Genomic DNA, 21,363 nt, shown 5'->3' on the forward strand with positions numbered 1-21,363 from the left:
TTCTTATCCCATCAATTGAAAGGATGTTTGGGGATGATGAAATCATTTTTCAAGATGATAATGCATCCTGTCAGAGCAAAAACTGAAAACATTCCTTGAAAAAACACATATAAGGTCAATGTCATGGCCTGCAAATAGTCCGGATCTCAGTCCGATTGAAAATCTTTGGTGGAAATTGAAGAAAATGGTCCATGTCAAGGCTCCAACCTGCAGAGCTGATCAGGCAACAGCAATCAGAGAAAGTTGGAGCCAGATTGATGAAGAGTACTGTCTGACACTCATAAAATCTATACCCCAGAGACTGCAAGCTGTTATAAAAGCCAGAGGTGGTGCAACAAAATACTAGTGATGTTTTGAAGTGTTTTTTTGTTTATTTTGTTTTTCATGATTCCATAATTTTCCCCTATGCTTGGTTAAAAAAAAGTAACCATTACTGACTACCACATTTTATGTTTGTAATTTTTTTACTGTTTCTTAAAGCCAGAAAGTTGCCATTTGAAATTGCGTTAGGTTTGTGTCATGTCTGTGATCTGCTTTTTTTTTTTAACAAAATTAAACAACTGAATGAACATCCTCCAAGGCCGGTGATTCCATAATTTTTGCCAGGGGTTGTATATGAGCCAAAAGTTTATATGTGGTGTTTAGCTATATGGATGGTAATTTATGGAGACATCGTCATGATATATAGGGGTGTACTACCCAGTTGGGCGGTTGTATTGTGCATTAGTATCTTCATTTTTAAATTTATTTGTACTTTTTTACTAAATTGTTGTTAATAAAGTGATCAAAAATTTTACTATTGGCATTTGCTCCCTTTTTTTCTGTTTGGATTGTGTATTGTTGTGGGAAGCGCCACTGCTTAAGCCTTTTGTGTATAGGTGTATATAATAGAAAACCTTGTTGGATGAACCAGTAGTGCGTGATGTTCAACTGTTTGTTCATTCTGCCTCACAAATATCGAATAAAAAGAAACCAATCAATACTATGTAGGTGAAAATAATACCAATTCTCATCTCACAAAAAACAAGTCCCCACTCAGGTCCATCATCTGTCAATGGAAAAACAGAGGTTCCCACGCTACTAGTGGCTCATAGGCTGTTGAAAAGCAACAGAGTTTCTTATAAACCAATCCAGCAAAATACGCTCTCACTTCTGAGTCTTGCAGTATGATCAAACAACATTTAAGATCCCTGTATTTGGCAATATTATATAGTGAGAAGAAACCACTTAATTTGCGGTGTGTGTCTCCTAGAGTACAATCTGGGCACAATGTGCTCGGTAATAAAATGGCAAATGTGTAATTTTCACTCTCATACATCCACTGCGTGTGAATTTCCGAAAAGTGGCTGGGGAGTAAAAATATTAATTCCTGTTGCACACGTGGTACCCCTCTTTTAATGACAGAAAAAACCACAATGATCCCAGAAATAACTTGAATCTGACAAAAGTAATCAAAAATCTATAAATGAACAAATGAAAGTCACACATTGCCTTTCAACCATGCTTCTGCAGAAAATTTAAAAAAATAAAACTTCTGAAATAGGCCTGGACAGAAATGATGGTACCCGTAACCATTTCGTGACCGCCAACAGTAGATAAACGTCGGCGCTAGCAGGGCTTTGTGCAGCGCCGACGTTTGTCTACAGTCGGCAGTTTTGTGCTCATCGGGACCCCACACGTACTTTATAACAAAGGGATTCTGGCGCACAACACTTACTGTGACCCCGACCTCATCGAGACCTGATTGGTTCAGGTCCTGATGACGTCAGCGTCACACCAGCCAATGAGACAAATCACTAGGAAAATTTGTTGTAGCAACGAACTTTCCCGGGTGATCTGCCTCATAAAAACGCTGTTTCTCCTCAGATCTCCTGTCAGTGAGAGATTAGAGGAGAAACAGTGTTACAAGTGCTGCTGGCAACAACTGTGTCAGTCAGCGATCTTGTTATAAAGTAAAAAAAAAAGATTAGGGTTAGTGCTATAGTTAGGGTTAGTGTTGGGGCTAAAGTTAGGGTTACTGTTAGGCTACAGTTAGGGTTACTATTGAAGTTAGGGTTGCTGTTAGGCTAAAGTTAGGGTTACTGTTAGACTAAAGTTAGGGTTGCTGTCAGGATAAAGTTAGGGTTAGGCTAAAGAATTAGGCTTTTCTCAATTGTCTCCCCGGGCCACATCAGTCACGTCAGAGTTTTCTATTTCCAGAAAAAAACAAAACGAATAAAATGGCCCATCAGTATTGTAGTGCAGAGGAGACTTATGCACTTTTATTTTCTGACAGTGAAGAAAGTGCAGTGTCAAATGGCAATGTGGATTTCAAGGGCTTTAGTAGCAAAGACAGTGATAGCTCAGAAATGAGCAGTGATTCTGGTCCATCCTCACACACAAGGGCCAGTACAACAAGAAGGACAAATAGCGCTTCTGGAGAAATGTCTCCAACTCAGGGAACAATGCCCAGTACTAGCGCTGTCCCTAGTGCTCGTGAATTGGCGCACACCAATGTACAAGGGGCTTTGCCTCTTGATGTAGCATTTCCCAGATGGGAGGCTTCAGATTCAGCTACTCCAGTCAACCCTAATTTTAATGCCATTCCTGATATAAATGTGGAGGTGGAAAATTTTGGAGAATTAATTTTTTACATTTGTTTCTTACAGATCGCTTGCTAGAGAATATTGTCCTACAAACAAATTTCTACACATCCCAATTATTCAGCCAGAATCCACGATCCTATTATGCTAGGTCAAATTTATGGACACCAACTAATGTCCTAGAAATAAAAAATTTTTTAGGACTTACCGGTACATTCGCTATGGGGCTTGTTAAAAAACCGAGCATTCGGTCCTATTGGTCCAACCGCCCTGTTCAAGCCACCTATATATTTTCTGCTGTTCTTCCTAGGACCCGTTATGAAATGCTCATGAGATTTCGGCATTTTAATGACAATAGTCAATGAGTGCCAGAGATGCCCCAGAACATGACAAACTATTCAAAATTAGACCCATCATCAAAAACTTGACAGAAAAGTTCCTTAAAGCTCTACACCCCAACAGAAAACATTCCCATTTAGGAGTCCATTGTAAAATTCAAAGTAAGACTGCACCTCAAGCAATTTATTCTTTCTAAGAGGGCAAGGTTCAGAATAAAATTCTATAAAATGTGCAAGAGTTCAACCGGATACACATCAGCTTTTCGTATTTATGAGGGGAAAGATAGCCAACTAAACCCACCAGGATGCCCTACTTATCTGGGGACATCTTTTACAAAATGGCTACAATCTGTATGTTGGCAAGTACTACACCAGCATACCCCCATTTAAAAGTCTGGTTGAACACAACATAGGGGCTTGTGGAACCATTCGCAATAACCGTCAGGGGTTTCCACAAACATTGGTCAACAAAAAGTTCTGAAAGGGGCAGTCAGGAGCTGCTTACCCCTAAGTACAAGGATAACAAAGATATTTTTATCCTGAGCTCGATCCACACAGATGCCACGAGGGACACTGCAGACCAACAGGGATCCACTACTCCAAAACCTGTGTCTGCCATTGACTACAACAAATATATGGGAGGTGTGGACCTTGCAGATCAGGTTCTACAGCCATACCAGGTATCAAGAAAATCATACACCTGGTATAAAAAGTTAGTCATTTATTTGTTTCAGGTGGCCACATATAATTATTTTGTGTTATTCAAAAAAGCCAGAAATGCAGACTTTCCTTGATTATCAGGAAAAGGTAATTGAAAATCTTGTTTTTGAAAATGTTGTCCCCGCCAATCCTTTAGAATCTGAAGATGTCAGAAGACTCACTGAGCGGCATTTTATTGCACTCATTCCAGCAACTGAAACAAGAAAGATTCCCCAGAGATGTCGTGCATGTTCCAAGAGAGGAATGAGGCATGATACCAGCTAGTATTGTCCACAATGCCCATCATTGCCAGCCTTATGCCTCCATGACTGATTTAAAATCTTCCACACAGAACGTTTTTAAACTGTTTGACAGTCAAGTATTTGGTTTATTTAGTGACAGACACATTTGAGTAGAGCTGACTTAACAATTTCCGGGGGTTGGTGGGGGGATGTCTCTAGAGACACAAGCTGGGCACAATATATTGAGCACTACAATGACATTTTTGCAATTTTTGCTCTAAAACTCCCACCACGTGTTTCTGGAAATCAGCCATGTAGTGAAAATGGTCACTTTATCCATAGATGAATTCCCAGAGGGGTGTCATTGCTAAAGTGAGGTCACTTCAGAGGGGATTCTGTTGTTCTGGCACTTAGAGGCTCTCCAAAGTGCCATAACAGCAGAATCCCCCCTGAAGTGACCCCATTTTGGAAATGACACCCCTCTGTGAATTCATCTATGGGTGTAGTGACCATTTACCTATCTACCTATTTCCCAATGTAAAATCTGGGGTTAAAACAATATTTTAGTGGTAAAAATGTTATTAATATTTCTTCAATGCCCAATGGTATAATTTTCTATGGAACAGCTGTTTTGTAAAATGCAGTCACTTTTGGGGGTTTATGCTGTTCTGGCATTTCAGAGGCTCTGACAATGTGACATGTCACCCAAAAACAATTCCAGCAAAATCTGCTCTCCAATATAGCGCTCTTTCCCTTCTGAGCTCTGCCATGCGCCCAAACAGTGGTTTACCCCCACATATGAGATGTCAGCATACTCAGGACAAATTGCACAACAACGTTTGGGGTCCAATTTCTCCTGTTACCCTTTTGACAAAAAAAATTCAGGGCGAAAAGTTCATTTTAGTGGAAAAATATGATTTTTTTTTTCTCAGCTCTACGTAATTAAAGGGAACCTGTCACCCCGTTTTTTCAGATTGAGCTATAAATACTGTTAAATAGGGCCTGCGCTGTGCGTTACTATAGTGTATGTAGTGTACCCTGATTCCCCACCTATGCTGAGAAATACATTACCAAAGTCGCCGTTTTTGCCTGTCAATCAGGCTGGTCAGGTCGAGTGGGCGTGTTCACAGCGCTCTTTTCTTCCCCAGCTTTCCGTTGGTGGCGTAGTGGTGTGCGCATGTCCAAGTTCCGAATTCCCTGCGCGCACGTGAAGACACAGAGCGCGATCTGCGCTGTCATCCCTTTCATCGGTGGGGGCGGCCATCTTCCTGGGGCCACGCGTGCGCAGATGGAGTGCTCTGCTGCACGGGGCTTCAGGAAAATGGCCGCGGGATGCCGCACGTGCGCACAAGAGATCGCGGCGGCCATTTTCCCAAAGCCGAGTTTGCATCTCGGCTTTGGGAAAATGGCCGCCGCGATCTCTTCTGCGCACGCGCGGCATCCCGCGGCCATTTTCCTGAAGCCCCGTGCAGCAGAGCACTCCATCTGCGCACGCGTGGCCCCAGGAAGATGGCCGCCCCCACCGATGAAAGGGATGACAGCGCAGATCGAGCGCTGTGTCTTCACGTGCGCGCAGGGAATTCGGAACTTGGACATGCGCACACCACTACGCCACCAACGGAAAGCTGGGGAAGAAAAGAGCGCTGTGAACACGCCCACCCGACCTGACCAGCCTGATTGACAGGCGAAAACGGCGACTTTGGTAATGTATTTCTCAGCATAGGTGGCGAATCAGGGTACACTACATACACTATAGTAACGCACAGCGCAGGCCCTATTTAACAGTATTTATAGCTCAATCTGAAAAAACGGGGGTGACAGGTTCCCTTTAACTTCTGTGAAGCACTTGGGGGTTCAAAGTGCCCACCACACATCTAGATAAGTTCCTTGGGGGGGTCTAGTTTCCAAAATGGTGTCACTTGTGGGGGGTTTCCACTGTTTAGGCACATCAGGGGCTCTCCAAACGTGACATGGCAACTACTAATTATTCCAGCATATTCTACATTCAAAAAGTCAAATGGCGCACATTCCCTTCCAAGCCCTGCCGTGCACCTAAACAGTAGATTTCCCCACATGTGTGGTATCGGCATGCTCAGGAGAAATCGCAAAACAAAATATATAGTCCATTTTCTCCTGTTACCCTTGCAAAAGTAAAAAAAATTAGGTCTAAAGGAAAATTTTTGTGAAAGAAAAGTAAATGTTTATTTTTTCCTTACACTTTCCATTCATTCCTGTGAAGCACCTGAAGAGTTAATAAACTTCTTGAATGTGGTTTTGCGCACCTTGAGGGGTGCAGTTTTTAGAAGGGTGTCACTTTTAGGTATTTTCTGTCATATTGACCCCCCAAACTCGCTTCAAATGTGAGGTGGTCCCTAAAAAAATGGTTTTGTAAATTTTGTTGTAAAAATGAGAAATCGCTGGTCAACATTTAACCCTTATACTTTCCTAACAAAAAAAAGGTGTCTCCAAAATTGTGCTGATGTAAAGTAGACATGTGGGAAATGTTATTTATTAACTATTTTGTGCGATATGACTCTCTGATTTAAGAGCATAAAAATTTTGAAAATTGTCGCCATATTTCCATTTTTTTAACAAATAAACGCAAATTATATCAAAGAAATTTTACAACTATCATAAAGTACAATATGTCACAAGAAAACAATGTCAGTATCACCAGGATTCGTGAAGCGTTTTAGTTATCACCTCAAAAATTGAGACTGGTCAGAACTAAAAAAATTGGCCCTGTCACGAAGGCAAAAACAGGATCTGGCATGAAAGGGGTAATATTTTGCTGCACAACTTTTTGAGGCAATCACTGCAATCAAACGATTCCTTTAACTGTCTGTTAGGTGTCGAGTTCCCGCTTCTGCACAAGGGGAATCTCGAGCCATCTCCGCTGCAGTACCCCATTCTTCTCCAGCCGCAATGGAGTCTGCTCTGCGGAGACGTCGGTCCCAGCGTCTTGTTCAGTCTCACTCTGTACAAAGAGTTACTGCCGCTTTTCCTGCTTCTGCCATTGAAGTCAGTGTTGGGCAGCGGCGAGCAGATGCTTTTGGGACTAAGTCCTACTTTTCTCTTTCTGAGCATGCCCAGGGCAAGATCTCCCGTTGGAGATCGAGGGTCACATGCTCAGGTACTGCAGCACATCCCATTGGTCCTCCAGGAAGGTCCTGAAAGGGCAAAACTTCAGTAGCAGCTTCCCATTGGTCCTTTATTGGAAGGTCCTGAACGTGCTGCAACTATATAAGCTGCGCATGACCGCACGGCCATGCGCTAGTATAGACTTGATAATGTGTGTGTGTTGGTGGATGTATGTCGATGGATGAAAGCTCCTAAATCATTCCCATTCCTAGTGTTGTTGACTGGTCGCGAATGAAGGATTGCTATCTAGCACCCGACTTAGCCATCAGCACGTAAACACACAATACAGCGTCTTATTGCTGTGACCGCAAGTGCGGCGCCGTGCGCTTTCACAGCGCTTTCCTGACCCAAGCCTGGGTGGTTAGTGGCGTTCGCCAGTGCGGCACTGCATGCACTCTCGTGCTTCTATTGCTGTCACTCTGACACCCCAGTAGCGGTGTCGAGCGCATGAGGTCTATGTACTCAAATCCTGTGTCTTGGGATTGAGTTCTGAGACTCCTTGCTTGCGCTCTTGGTGCGGTACCGCGGCCCTGTGACGTAACAGGGTTCGCTTCCTGCACACAGGGTGAGGTTAACCCGTGTGAGTATTCACATTGTACCGCCATATAGTCCGTCATTACTTGGCAGCAGGTTCCATCTCTGCACGGTGGACCCCGGGCTGCGAAAGCACCATACTCTATCTGTCTTATTATTTGGTGCGTTCCGCTAGCCCTAACATTATACTAGCGCCAGGGTCTGGCTAGTAATGATGGACAAACAGCAATCCTTGCAGTATATCCAGCAGCAGGAGGGTAGGTTGGCGGCTCTCGAGAGCTCAACCTCAGCTGTGGATGTTACCGCAGTTGCTGTACAGGCTGCAAGCGTGGCTGCAGCAACCTTGTCCATTGCCACCCCTGTTCCGACATTATCTCGCCTCCCGCTGCCAGAAAAATTTTCTGGTGATAGCAAATTTTGTAGGGGATTCGTGAGTCAGTGCTCTATTCACCTCGAGCTCCTGGCTGCATGTTTTCCCACAGAGCGGGCTAAGGTGGGATTTATAGTGTCTCTCTTGTCGGACAGAGCGTTGGAATGGGCTACGCCGCTGTGGGAGCGTGGCGATTATGTGGTGCAGAGTGCTCCGCTGTTCCTGAGCACTCTGAAACAGGTCTTTTTAGGACCTCAAGTCACCCATGATACTGCGCTCCAACTGCTGGCATTAACTCAGGGTGAGTCCTTGGTCAGTCATTTTGCCGTACAATTCCGCACTTTAGCTTCTGAGCTGGAGTGGTCGGATAAAGCCTGGCTGATCACGTTAAGGACGCACTGGCCACTAGGGAGATTCCTGCCACACTGGAGGAGTTAATAGCTGTCTCTACTCGAATTGACCTCCATTTTAACGAGCGGAGGTTAGAACGAGCCCAGTGTAGGCAGAGGTTTCGGCTGGCTCCTACCTTCGCCAAACCTCTGGAATCTCCGGTCCTGGTTCCTGAGTCACATGAGGCCATGGAAGTGTCACGAGCGGGATCTAAGTCCCGGACCGCTTGTGCACTCAAGGTCTGTCATGTTTGCCAGCAGTCAGGACATCTAACCACCAGATGGCCTCAGTGGTCGAGGAAACGTCAGTGTCTAGTGGTAGTGGGTGGAGGTACACTAGACACGGCGACGTTTGCCTCCAAATTGTCCTTTAAGGGGACAATTATTATAGGCTCATTCTCCCACTCGGTAGAGCTCTGCGTGGATTCTGGGGTGGAGGGCAATTTTATGTCTTCTGCCTTCGCCCAACGTCACGCAATACCCCTGGTTATGCTAGCTCAACCAGTAACGGTATGAGTGGTGAATGGGTCGACACTGCCCTCACAGATAACACACCAGACCATCCCTTTTACTCTGTCCATGTCGCCATCTCATCAGGAGATTATATCTCTGCTCGTCATTCCTGAGGGAATTGATGAGGTCCTGTTGGGGATACCTTGGCTACGGTACCACTCTCCTCATATCGAGTGGTCCTCAGGCAGAATTCTGGGATGGGGTGAATCTTGTGGGTGTAGGTGTCAGAGGGAGTGCTACTACAGAGGTACCCGCAGATCTATCCTCTCTCCCCAAGCAGTATTGGTCTTATGCAGACGTGTTCTCCAAAAAGGCGGCGGAGACCCTTCCGCCCTATCGCCCCTATGACTGTTCCGTTGATCTCTTGCCTGGTGCTGAGCCTCCCCGGGGTCGAGTCTATCCGTTATCTCTCCCGGAGACGGAGGCAATGTCACAGTACATCCAGGAAAATCTGGCAAGAGGATTCATTAGGAAGTCAGTGTCACCTGCTGGGGCAGGGTTCTTCTTCGTGCAGAAGAAGAATGGGGAATTGCGTCCATGCATAGACTACAGGGGTCTTAACGTCATCACCGTTAAGAATAAGTATTCTTTGCCCTTGATATCTGAGCTCTTCGATAGGCTTCGGGGAGCAAGGGTATTTACTAAATTAGATCTGCGGGGTGCTTACAACCTGATTCGCATCCGTGAGGGGGACGAATGGAAGACGGCTTTTAACACCAGGGATAAGCACTATGAATATCTGGTGATGCCCTTCGGGCTCTGTAATTCCCCAGCCATTTTCCAAGACTTTGTGAACGACATCTTCCGGGATATGCTCTCCACCTCGGTCGTAGTCTATCTGGATGATATTCTCATCTACTCTCCAGATATTGACTCTCACCGGAGAGATGTTTGCAAAGTTTTCGACCTCCTACGGGCAAACTCCCTCTATGCCAAGTTGGAGAAGTATATGTTCGAGCAGGAGTCCTTACCTTTCCTAGGCTATATCATCTCTGCCCAGGGATTGGCTATGGATCCTGCCAAACTACAGGCTGTGATGGACTGGCAGGAACCCCATTCTCTTAAAGCGGTGCAGCGCTTTATGGGGTTCATTAATTATTATCGCCAGTTCATTCCACACTTCTCAACCTTGGTAGCTTCCTTGGTTGCCCTCACCAAGAAGGGGGCAAATCACGTAAACACGTAAACACACAATACAGTGTCTTATTGCTGTGACCGCCAGTGCTGCGCCGTGCGCTTTCACAGCGCTTTCCTGACCCAAGCCTGGGTGGTTAGTGGCGTTCACCAGTGCGGCACTGCATGCACTTTCATGCTTCTATTGCTGTCACTCTGACACCCCAGTAGCGGTGTCGAGCGCATGAGGTCTATGTACTCAAATCCTGTGTCTTGGGATTGAGTTCTGAGACTCCTTGCTTGCGCTCTTGGTGCGGTATCGCGGCCCTGTGACGTAACAGGGTTCGCTTCCTTCACACAGGGTGATGTTAATCTGTGTGTGTATTCACATTGTACCGCCATATAGTCTGTCATTACTTGGCAGCAGGTTCCATCTCTGCACGGTGGACCCCGGGCTGCGAACGCACCATACTCTATCTGTCTTATTATTTGGTGCGTTCCGCTAGCCCTAACACTGTCAATGAGACTTCTGCACCTCTCGACAGGTATTTTGGCCACTCCTCAAGAGCAAACTGCTCCAGTTGTCTCATGTCTGAAGGTTGCCTTTTCCAGACGGCATGTTTCAGCTCTTTCCAAAGATGCTCAATTTTATTATTATTATTATTATTATACATTTTTATAGGGCCATTTATTCCATGGCGCTTTACACGTGAAAAGGGGCAAATATAGACAAATACAATTAAACATGAGCAAAAAACAAGGCATACAGGTACATAAGGAGGGAGGACCCTGCCCGCGAGGGCTCACAGTCTGCAGGGGATGGGTGATGATACACTAGGAGAGGGTAGAGCTGGTTGTGTGGGAGTTCAGTAGGTTGAGGATCACTGCAGGCTGTAGGCTTGTCAATAGGATTTAGGTCAGGGCTCATAGAAGGCCACTTCAGAATACTCCAATGTTTTCCTCTTAGCCATTCTTGGGTGCTTTTAGCTGTGTGTTTTGGGTCATTATCCTGTTGCAAGACCCATGACCTGAGCCTGAGACCAAGCTTTCTGACACTGGGCAGCATATTTCTCTCTAGAATCCCTTGATAGTCTGGGGATTCCATTGTACCCTGAACAGATTCTAGACATCGTGTGCCAGGTGCAGCAAAGTAGCCCCAGAACATAACAGAGCCTCCTCCATGTTTCACAGTAGGGACAGTGTTCTTTTCTTGATATGCTTCATTTTTCCATCTGTGAACAGAGCGGATGTGCCTTGTCCAAAAGTTTTATTTTTGTCTCATCTGTCCATAGGACATTCTCCCAGAAGCTTTGTGGCTTGTCAACATGTAGTTAGGCAAATTCCAGTCTGGCTTTTTTTCCTCCTGCGGCCACATCCAGGGAGGTTGGCTACAGACCCGTGGATCTTACATTTCTGAATAATATGTGCAACTGTAGTCAGAGGAACATCAAGCTGCTTGGAGATGGCCTTATAACTTTTACCTTTAACAGGTTTGTCTACAATTTTCTTTCTAATCTCCTGAGACAACTCTTTCCTTCGCTTCCTCTGGTCCATGTTGAGTGTGATACACACCATGTCACCAAACAGCACGGTGAGTATCTGTAGCCCTATATACAGGCGATTCACTGATTTCAAGATTGTAGACACCTGTGATGCTAGTTAGTGGGCACACTGTGATTTAACATGTCCCTGTTGTCACATTATTTTCAGGGGTACCATCATTTCTGTCCACGCCTATTTCATGAGTTTTATTTTTTTTTTTTAAATTCTGCGGCAGCATGGCTGAAAAGCAATGTCTGACTTTCATTTGATAATTTTCATAGATCTTTTATTTCGTATTACTTTTGTCAGATTCAAATTGTTTCGGTCACCATTGTGTGTTTTTCTGTTATTAAACGAGGGGTACCAACAATTTTGACCACATATGTATAGATTATAACCCTCAGTGAATTAATTTATAAAATGGAATCACTTTATGGGGATTTCGACTATTCTGGTTTTCTGCCATTTCATTATATTAGGGCTTCTGCATATGGTGTGTCCAATCTCATCTGGGATCTGTTCCTGCTGTCCAGCTGGAGTAATCTGCTCCCTACTTCAGCCAATTGTAAAGTACCACACCCTACTAAAGCTCAAAGCACATTGCCGGAATCTGCCAGAAACAGCGTTGTTCTCCTCTGGTTCAGTCCTCTGTGCTCAGCTTGCGGCTTGTGTATCTGTTTACTGTTGTGACCGAGGCCCGATTACTGACTACTCTTGTGTCTTCTGATTCTGTATTCTGTCCTTCTGGTTCTGACCCAGCTACCTGACTATTTTACTTGCCATCTACCCCACTGCACTTTAATGATCGGGACCATGTGGTTTCCCCAGCGCTGATTCCTGAATCCGGCAGGGACATTTTTCTGCCTCCTGCCTCCCAGTGCAATCCCACTCGCTGCTGCCCCCTCCCCACGTTACATCCCTACCATAAGACGCACCCACACTTTCCTCTCAAATTTGGAGGAAAAAAGTGCGTCTTATGGTCAGAAAAATACGGTAATACCACAGAATAGCAGGTAACCCCATGGTCCAAGCCTAGGGGTCCCAGTGTAAGTCCAGATCCATGTAATGGTGTTAAAGGGAGATGAGAAAGGCATTCCTTGTGAGATGGAAAGCAGAGAAGATAGTGCTAAGCTTAAGCTTAGAAAAAAAATAAAATCCAGCAAAATGACACCGGTGATGTTGGCGCCTGAGCAGTAGCATCTATATGTAAGAGATAGATGCTACTGGACAGGCACCGCTGGTGTCATTTTGCTGGATGTAATTTTTTTTCTAAGCCTCCCAATAGCCACAATATAGGCATTATCAACAATAATATCAACACTATTATATTCATTATGTAAAAATGAGGGGACAGGTCAGTGACGGATCAGCAACCTGTCATAAGCCAACACAGATGAATATAATCACAGCACCACATAAAGCCCCGCCCACAGCCCGCCCCAGAGCACGAGAATCTCATTAACTGAAAACTACAAATACGGATTAAACAACAGTAAAGCAGAATTGCATTCATTTACGGTGAACCATTGGAGCTAATATGAATCCTGAGCAGAAGATTAGAGAAAACAATATTGCTCCCCATTTCAGGAGAGATTGTGCAGTAATGTGAATTTCTTAGGATCAAAAACATAATGTAATTTATGATGTGGAGTGAATCCATGAAACCAGGGCTCAAGCCAACACATCTCCTGCAGGTGTGAATAAATGTATATTACAGCCATCAGCCACACACAGCTCAGAGATATAACATAGCACAGGTTTGATGTGTTTTATGTAGTTTATCACAATCCTCCTGAAGTTAGTTGGTTTTAACCCCTTAAGCCCCGGGGGTGGTTTGCACGTTAATGACCGGGCCAATTTTTACAATTCTGACCACTGTCCCTTTATGAGGTTATAACTCTGGAACGCTTCAACGGATCTTGGCGATTTTGACATTGTTTTCTCGTGACATATTGTACTTCATGATAGTGCTAAAATTTCTTTGATATTACCTGCGTTTATTTGTGAAAAAAAATGGAAATTTGGCGAAAATTTTGAAAATTTTGCAATTTTCCAAATTTGAATTTTTATGCCCTTAAATCACAGAAATATGTCACGCAAAAAACTTAATAATTAACATTTCCCACATGTCTACTTTACATCAGCACAATTTTGGAAACAAATTTTTTTTTGTTAGGGAGTTATAAGGGTTAAAAGTTGACCAGCAATTTCTCATTTTTACAACAAAATTTACAAAACCATTTTTTTTAGGGACCACCTCACATTTGAAGTCACATTTAGGGGTCTATATAGCAAAAAATACCCAAAAGTGACACCATTCTAAAAACTGCACCCCTCAAGCTGATCAAAACCACATTCAAGAAGTTTATTAACCCTTCTGGTGCTTCATGAGAGCTAAAGCAATGTTGAAAGAAAAAATGAAAATGTAACTTTTTAGTCATGAAAACGATCTTTTAGCAACAATTTTTTTATTTTCCCAAAGGTAACAGGAGAAATTGGACTGCAAAAGTTGTTGTCCAATTTGTCCTGAATACGCTGATACCCCATATGTGGGGGGAACCACTGTTTGGGCGCATGGCAGGGCTCAGAAGGGAAGGAGCGCCATAAGACTTTTTCAAGCTAAAATTAGCTGGAATTGAGATCGGACGCCACGTCGCGTTTGGTGAGCCCCTGATGTGCCTAAACAGTGGAAACCCCCCACAAGTGACCCCATTTTGGAAACTAGACCCCCTAAGGAACTTATCTAGATGTGTGGTGAGCACTTTTATCCCCCAAGTGCTTCACAGAAGTTTATACCGCCCGTGCGTAAAAATAAAAAAACGTATTTTTTCCACAAACATGATCGTTTAGTCCCCAATTTTTTATTTTCACAAGGGTAACTGAAGAAATTGGACCATAAAAGTTGTAGTCCAATTTGTCCTGAGTAAGACAATACCCCATATGTGGGGGGGAACCACTGTTTGGGCGCATGGCAGGGCTCAGAAGGGAAGGAGCGCCATAAGACTTTTTCAAGCTAAAATTAGCTGGAATTGAGATCGGACGCCACGTCGCGTTTGGTGAGCCCCTGATGTGCCTAAACAGTGGAAACCCCCCACAAGTGACCCCATTTTGGAAACTAGACCCCCTAAGGAACTTATCTAGATGTGTGGTGAGCACTTTTATCCCCCAAGTGCTTCACAGAAGTTTATACCGCCCGGGCGTGAAAATAAAAAATCCTATTTTTTGCCCACAAAAATGATCTTTTAGTCCCCAATTTTTTAATTTCCCAAGGGTAACAGGAGAAATTGGACCACAAAAGTTGTTGTCCAATTTGTCCTGAGTAGGCTGGTACCCCATATGTGGGAGAAAACTACTGTTTGGGCACACGTCAGGGCTCGGAAGGGAAGTAGTGACGTTTTGGAATGCAGGCTTTGATGGAATCGTCTGCGGCCGTCACGTTCCGTTTGACGAGCCCCTGATGTGCCTAAACAGTGGAAACCCCCCACAAGTGACCCCAATTTGGAAACTAGACCCCCTAAGGAACTTGTCTAGATGTGTGGTGACAACTTTGAACCCCCAAGTGTTTCACTAAAGTTTATAACGCCCGGGCGTGAAAATAAAAAATCCTATTTTTTGCCCACAAAAATGATCTTTTAGTCCCCAATTTTTTAATTTCCCAAGGGTAACAGGAGAAATTGGACCACAAAAGTTGTTGTCCAATTTGCCCTGAGTACGCTGGTACCCCACATGTGGGAAAAAACTGTTTGGGCACACGTTGGGGCTCTAAAAGGGAAGTACTGACGTTTTTGAAAGCAGACTTTGATGGAATCGTCTGCGGGCGTCATGTTCCGTTTGCAGAGCCCCTGATGTGCCTAAACAGGAAAAAAACCCACAAGTGACAACATTTTGGAAAGTAGACCCCCAGAGAACCTACGTAGATGTGCCAACTTTGGAATTATTCTATTTCCTGGAAAGTAAATTAGTAGTGCATGGAGGTGTGGTACAATTTAAAGCAATCCTTCATACACAGGCCAGGTTTGTCGGGGCAGGTGTCGCATTGATAGATGGTGTCCCTTCGAATTCCTCTTTTGTAGCACACTCGGCACCTTTTTTGCGGCTTACCTTTTTTTTCAGTTGGCGGGACCACCCCAGGAAAATGCTGGCCTGGTACGATACGTGCACCTTCAGTTCCAGAAGTACTGGGGCCCGCTCCTTCCCTCGTGCCAAACATCAGGGCCTTAACCACTACCTCTTGGAAATGAAGGTACGACGTATCGGTGTTGCGTGCACATCGTGACAGCAGGAAAGCGTTGAGCATTGCCATTTGTACGATGTGCACGGACAGCTTTTTGTACCACACCCTGGCCTTTCTCAAAGCACTGTACGGTTGGAGGAGTTGATCGGAGAGATCAACGCCCCCCATGTTTTTGTTGTACCCAAGTACACAGTCCGGTTTGAAGACCGGGGCAGAGGTACCCCGAACAGTGCTGAGGGCGCTGCCATCACCGTGTATGGTGGTCAAGAGAAGGACATCCCTTTTGTCCTTGTACTTGACAACCAGCAGGTGGTCGCTACATTGGGCTTTGCTCTCACCTTTTCTGAGAATCTGCCCAAGTAGCGTCTTTGGGAGGCCTCTCTGATTTTTGCGGACAGTACCGCAGGCTGCGGTACCTCGCGCAAAGAGAGATTTGTAGAGTGGGATGCTGGAATAAAAGTTATCGGTATAGAGGTGATAACCTTTATCCAGCAGTGGGTGCACCAAATCCCACACTATTTTCCCACTCACTCCCAGGACAGGGGGACACTCAGGCGGTTCAATCCTGCTGTCCTTCCCCTCGTAGACTAAAACTGTGGGTGTACCCTGAGGTACTCTCACACAGCTTGTAGAGTTTGATTCCGTACCTGGCCCTCTTGCTGGGCAGGTATTGACGGAATCCGAGCCGCCCCTTAAAATGAATTAAGGACTCATCCACGCAGATGTCCCTTTGAGGCACGTACACTTCTGCAAACTTTTTGTTGAAGTGTTCGATGACCGGCCGAACTTTGAACAGACGGTCAAAGTTGGGGTCATCTCGTGCGGGACACCGTGCATTATCGGAATAATGCAGGAATTTATGGATGGCCTCAAAACGCGTCCGGGTCATGACCATTCTGAATACTGGAGTGTTATATAAAATATCCACACTCCAATATTGCCGAAGTTCAGGCTTTTTCAGAATCCCCATATGGAGGACCAGGCCCCAAAACTGCATCATTTCAACTGCGTCTACAGGAGACCAGTTAGAATATGATGAACCCGAGTTTTGGTCCAAAAATTGCCGAGCATACAGATTAGTTTGCACCACCATGAGGTTGACGAAAGCCTCAGAGAAAAAGACTTTGAAAAAGTCTAGTTCTGTGAGGCCGGTGGTGTCAAACTTGATTCCTGATTCTGCCACAAAATCAGGAATCAGTGGCTCGTAATTTTCGGGGGGCCTGGTCCATATGGGATCCGCAGTGGGGTTTGCTGGTTCGTCTTCAGCAATGGTGGGCCTAGCCTCATCTTCTGTCCTGCAGCGTCTGCGTGGCGGTTCCGCAGGGCCGGAGGAGGAAGATGAGGAGTGGGAAGAGGATGAGGAAGAATCAGAAAAATAAAGAAAAGTGGGATCCTCTCCCTCGCTATCAGTGTCGGAGGCAAGGAAAGCATATGCCTCCTCCACTGAATAGCGCTGTTGGGACGAACGGGACGAGCGGGACATTTTTTTTGTAAGTGTGGTGCTTGAGTGTACTTTATTGGTAACTATGTGTAAGTGTTGGGGGATAGTGCTTGGTGCAAACTACTCTGAAAAGAAAAAGCTAAAGGAAAAAAAAATACCTGTGAAAGAAAAGTATAAAACAGCAGGCCCTAGCTCTGATAAGTGAACCGCGTCACTTACCAAAGTTTGGCGGCTGCTGGGTGTGTGAACGGGGATGTGAAAAAAAACCCGCAGGCACGAGAGCTCTGATAAATGAACCGCGTCATTTACCAAAGTTCAGCGGCTGCTGGGTGCGTGCACAGGGATGTGAGAAAAAAAAAAAAAAAGGAAAGCACGGGTTAGATGCGGTGGGCTGAGCGCACGGAGATGTGGGGGAAAAAAAAGGAAAGCACGGGTTAGATGCGCGCGGGGTGAGCGCACGGAGATGTGGGAGACAAAAAAAAAAAAAGGAAAGCACGGGTTAGACGCGGTGGGGTGAGCGCACGGAGATGTGGGGGAAAAAAAAAGGAAAGCACGGGTTAGATGCGCACGGGGTGAGCGCACGGAGATGTGGGAAAAAAAAAAAAAGGAAAGCACGGGTTAGACGCGGCGGGGTGAGCGCACGGAGATGTGGGGGAAAAAAAAGGAAAGCACGGGTTAGATGCGCGCGGGGTGAGCAGCACCGATCCAGGCCAGTACAGCAGGGCACAGCGGCGGTAATACCGCCACTGTGCCCTGCGATTGGCGCGATCGATACGATCGGCGATCGCGCCAATCCGGGGGGTTTTTGCCGGTGCCTGGCGTTGCCAGGCACCGGCCCTAGGATCGAGTACATCGGTACTCGATCCTAGCCTGCGACCTCATTGTTTCAGCCGCTCCGATTGGCTGAAACAATGAGGAACGCTGTGATTGGCTGTTCAGAATTGAACAGCCAATCACAGCGATCCAGAGGCCTGGGGGGCAAAGCCATGCCCGGGGATGTCGGCGCCATCTTCCTCCAGGTAAGATGGCGCCGGAAATTTAATGCGATCACCGCGACTTAAGTCGCGATGTCGCATTAAACACTATGACGTACTATCCCGTCACTGGGAATTAAGTCCCAGGTCACCTGGACGGGATAGTACGTCATATGGGATAAAGGGGTTAATACAAATTGAAAAGTCAGGATAAAGGGAAACTGTTGTTATTGTACAGAAATTCACACTTGGCCTCACTGCACATTTAACCCTTTTCTGACCTCGGACATGATAGTACGTCCGAGGTCAGATCCCCTGCTTTGATGCAGGGCTCCGTGGTTAGCCCGCATCAAAGTCGGGACATGTCAGCTGTTTTGAACAGCTGACATGTGCCCGTAATAGGCGCGGGCAGAATCGCGATCTGCCCGCACCTATTAACTAGTTAAATGCCGCTGTCAAACGCAGACAGCGGCATTTAACTACCGCTTCCGGCCGGGCGGCCGGAAATGACGTCATCGCCGACCCCCGTCACATGATCAGGGGTCGGCGATGCGTCTCCATTGTAACCATAGAGGTCCTAGAGACCTCTATGGTTACAGATCGCCGGTAGCTGTGAGCGCCACCCTGTGGTCGGCGCTCACAGCACACCTGCATTTCTGCTACATAGCAGCGATCAGCAGATCGCTGCCATGTAGCAGAGCCGATCACGTTGTGCCTGCTTTTAGCCTCCCATGGAGGCTATTGAAGCATGGCAAAAGTAAAAAAAAAAAAAGTTGAAAAAAATGTTAAAAAAATAAAAAAAATATAAAAGTTTAAATCACCCCCCTTTCGCCCCAATAAAAATAAATCAATAAAAAAAATATAAAATCTGCACATAATTGGTATCGCCGCACTCAGAATCGCCCGATCTATCAATTAAAAAAAAGCATTAACCTGATCGCTAAACATCGTAGCGGGAAAAAAATTTGAAACGCCAGACTTACGTTTTTTTGGTCGCCGCGACATTGCATTAAAATGCAATAACGGGCGATCAAAAGAACGTATCTGCACCGAAATGCTATCATTAAAAATGTCATCTTGGCACGCAAAAATAAGCCCTCAACCGACCCCAGATCACGAAAAATGGAGACGCTACGAGTATCGGAAAATGGCGCAATTTTTTTTTTTTTTTTAGCAAAGTTTGGAATTTTTTTCACAACTTAGGTAAAAAATAACCTAGTCATGTTTGGTGTCTATGAACTCGGACTGACCTGGAGAATCATAATGTCAGGTCATTTTTAGCATTTAGTGAACCTAGCAAAAAAGCCAAACAAAAAACAAGTGTGGGACTGCACTTTTTTTGCAATTTCACCGCACTTGGAATTTTTTTCCCGTTTTCTAGTACACGACATGCTAAAACCAATGATGTCGTTCAAAAGTACAACTCGTCCCGCAAAAAATAAGCCCTTACATGGCCAAATTGACGGAAAAATAAAAAAGTTATGGCTCTGGAAAGGAGGGGAGCGAAAAACGAACACGGAAAAACAAAAAATCCCAAGGTCATGAAGGGGTTAATGTTGTCGATCAAAAAAGAGAAGTTTGGCCAGAAAGACTGGACCTGGTTATGTAGGGACCATATGAGCACATTCAGCAGCACAGAAGGGAGAGAAGGGAGATTCATCCAATAAGATCTCAGGGTTTTAGGAAGCCAATAGCATCATTACCCTCCGCTTTCTCTTACAGTCCCATCATAATATTTTTCTTCAAGTGATTTTCTATCTTGTCAGCACATTCTATATACTCTGTCATTTGGCTTTATAGTTTATAGATCTGGGCAGGTAACGATCTGCATATTCTAATGTGAAGGAGAGAATGATTAATGAAATCAATTATTAAACCTTATATAAGTCAGTTCAGATATGGTGTACCAAGATGGCGTCTGTGTGTTCAGACAACACCCTGGAAGGAATCCTTGGAATGCAGAAGCTAAGATACTGGATACCATATATGGAAGTGAAGTTGAAATGGACCTATCATAGACTGACACTGGTTACTCAGAAGATTGTGTGACACCCTTTTCCTGTCTCTTTGTCTTGAGAATAAACTTCAGTTGTGTGCAAGCCTTTGCTGAGAAAGGAATATACATCTAACTCTGTGTTCGGTGTGACTCTTTAAGCATGTACTTGGCCTATATTGGGTCAGGTACAAGCAATCATATAGATCTCGCTTTAAGGGATAACCCTCACACTAATACCAGGGGTATGTGGATCCTCCAGGTTGTAAGTTCTATAGTTCATTTGAACAGTTTTGGGTGGAGGAGAATGTTGTGGTCTAGAGGCAAAATGGTGATCATAGTAATACGGCCGGACTACACCTCCGATAAAGCAGCCACAGCCGGTGACTGAGAAAAATCTGTAACTTCTCTGCATCTAGTGGTTACTCCTCACCTGGGTAGTCATATGTAGGAATCTCCTCTTTACACCGCTCATCACCCCTCACATAGGTCTCTGTAGTATCAATATGAGTCAGATCTTCACCCTGAAACAAATATTATAAAAGTCACCGAAAGATGGAGAAGTCACATCTAAGATTAGCTCTAATCCTGCCATGTCCACCGTTATCATTACATAAGTATAAAACACCACCCCCGGGTTAGCCCCCCCTTATTGAGAATTTGGGTAAAAAATTATTCCATTTGTTAGATCTTTGTTAGATCCGGTTTGATCAACCAAAACTAACGTTAGATCTCCCCTACAAAATGAGATATTTACGATCTTTTTCACGGGGGCTAACCCGTAGCTAACCCCCTACTTTGAAATTTGCTGTTTTTTAGATGGATTCTGATAGATATTTGTTAGATCCGGTTTGATCAGCAAAATTAACGTTAGATCTCCTTTCGTTCCCGAGATATTGGGGGTGTCAGGTGGGGGGTTAGCTATGGGTTAGTCCCCCCTACTTTGAAATTTGTAATTTTTTGGATGGATTCTGAAAGATATTCGTTAGATCCGGTTTGATCAGCAAAAACCACTGCTCAAACGGATCTAACGAATATCTATCTGAATCCATCCAAAAAACAGCAAATTTCAAAGTAGGGGGGGTTAGCTAGGGGTTAGCCCCCCTGAAAAAGATCATAAATATCTCATTTTGTAGGGGAGATCTAACGTTAGTTTTGGTTGATCAAACCAGATCTAACAAAGATCTAACAAATGGAATAATTTTTTAACCAAATTCTCAATAAGGGGGGTTAACCGGGGGGGGGGGGGGGTTAGGTA

At 44.9% G+C, this 21,363-nt stretch overlaps 1 protein-coding gene across 2 annotated transcripts in view; it reads right to left on the reverse strand.

Moving 5' to 3' along the window:
- LOC138663206 (zinc finger protein 84-like) overlaps nt 1-21,363 on the reverse strand; it is a 52,796-nt gene that overhangs the window by 5,750 nt on the left and 25,683 nt on the right. For both annotated transcript variants that reach the window (XM_069749365.1, XM_069749366.1), the window contains one exon: nt 20,539-20,629. In XM_069749365.1, the coding sequence (XP_069605466.1) occupies nt 20,539-20,629 (91 nt within the window). The remainder of the gene's footprint in view (nt 1-20,538; nt 20,630-21,363) is intronic.

This window comes from Ranitomeya imitator, chromosome 2 (assembly GCF_032444005.1).
Source record: "Ranitomeya imitator isolate aRanImi1 chromosome 2, aRanImi1.pri, whole genome shotgun sequence".
NCBI lineage: Eukaryota > Metazoa > Chordata > Amphibia > Anura > Dendrobatidae > Ranitomeya > Ranitomeya imitator.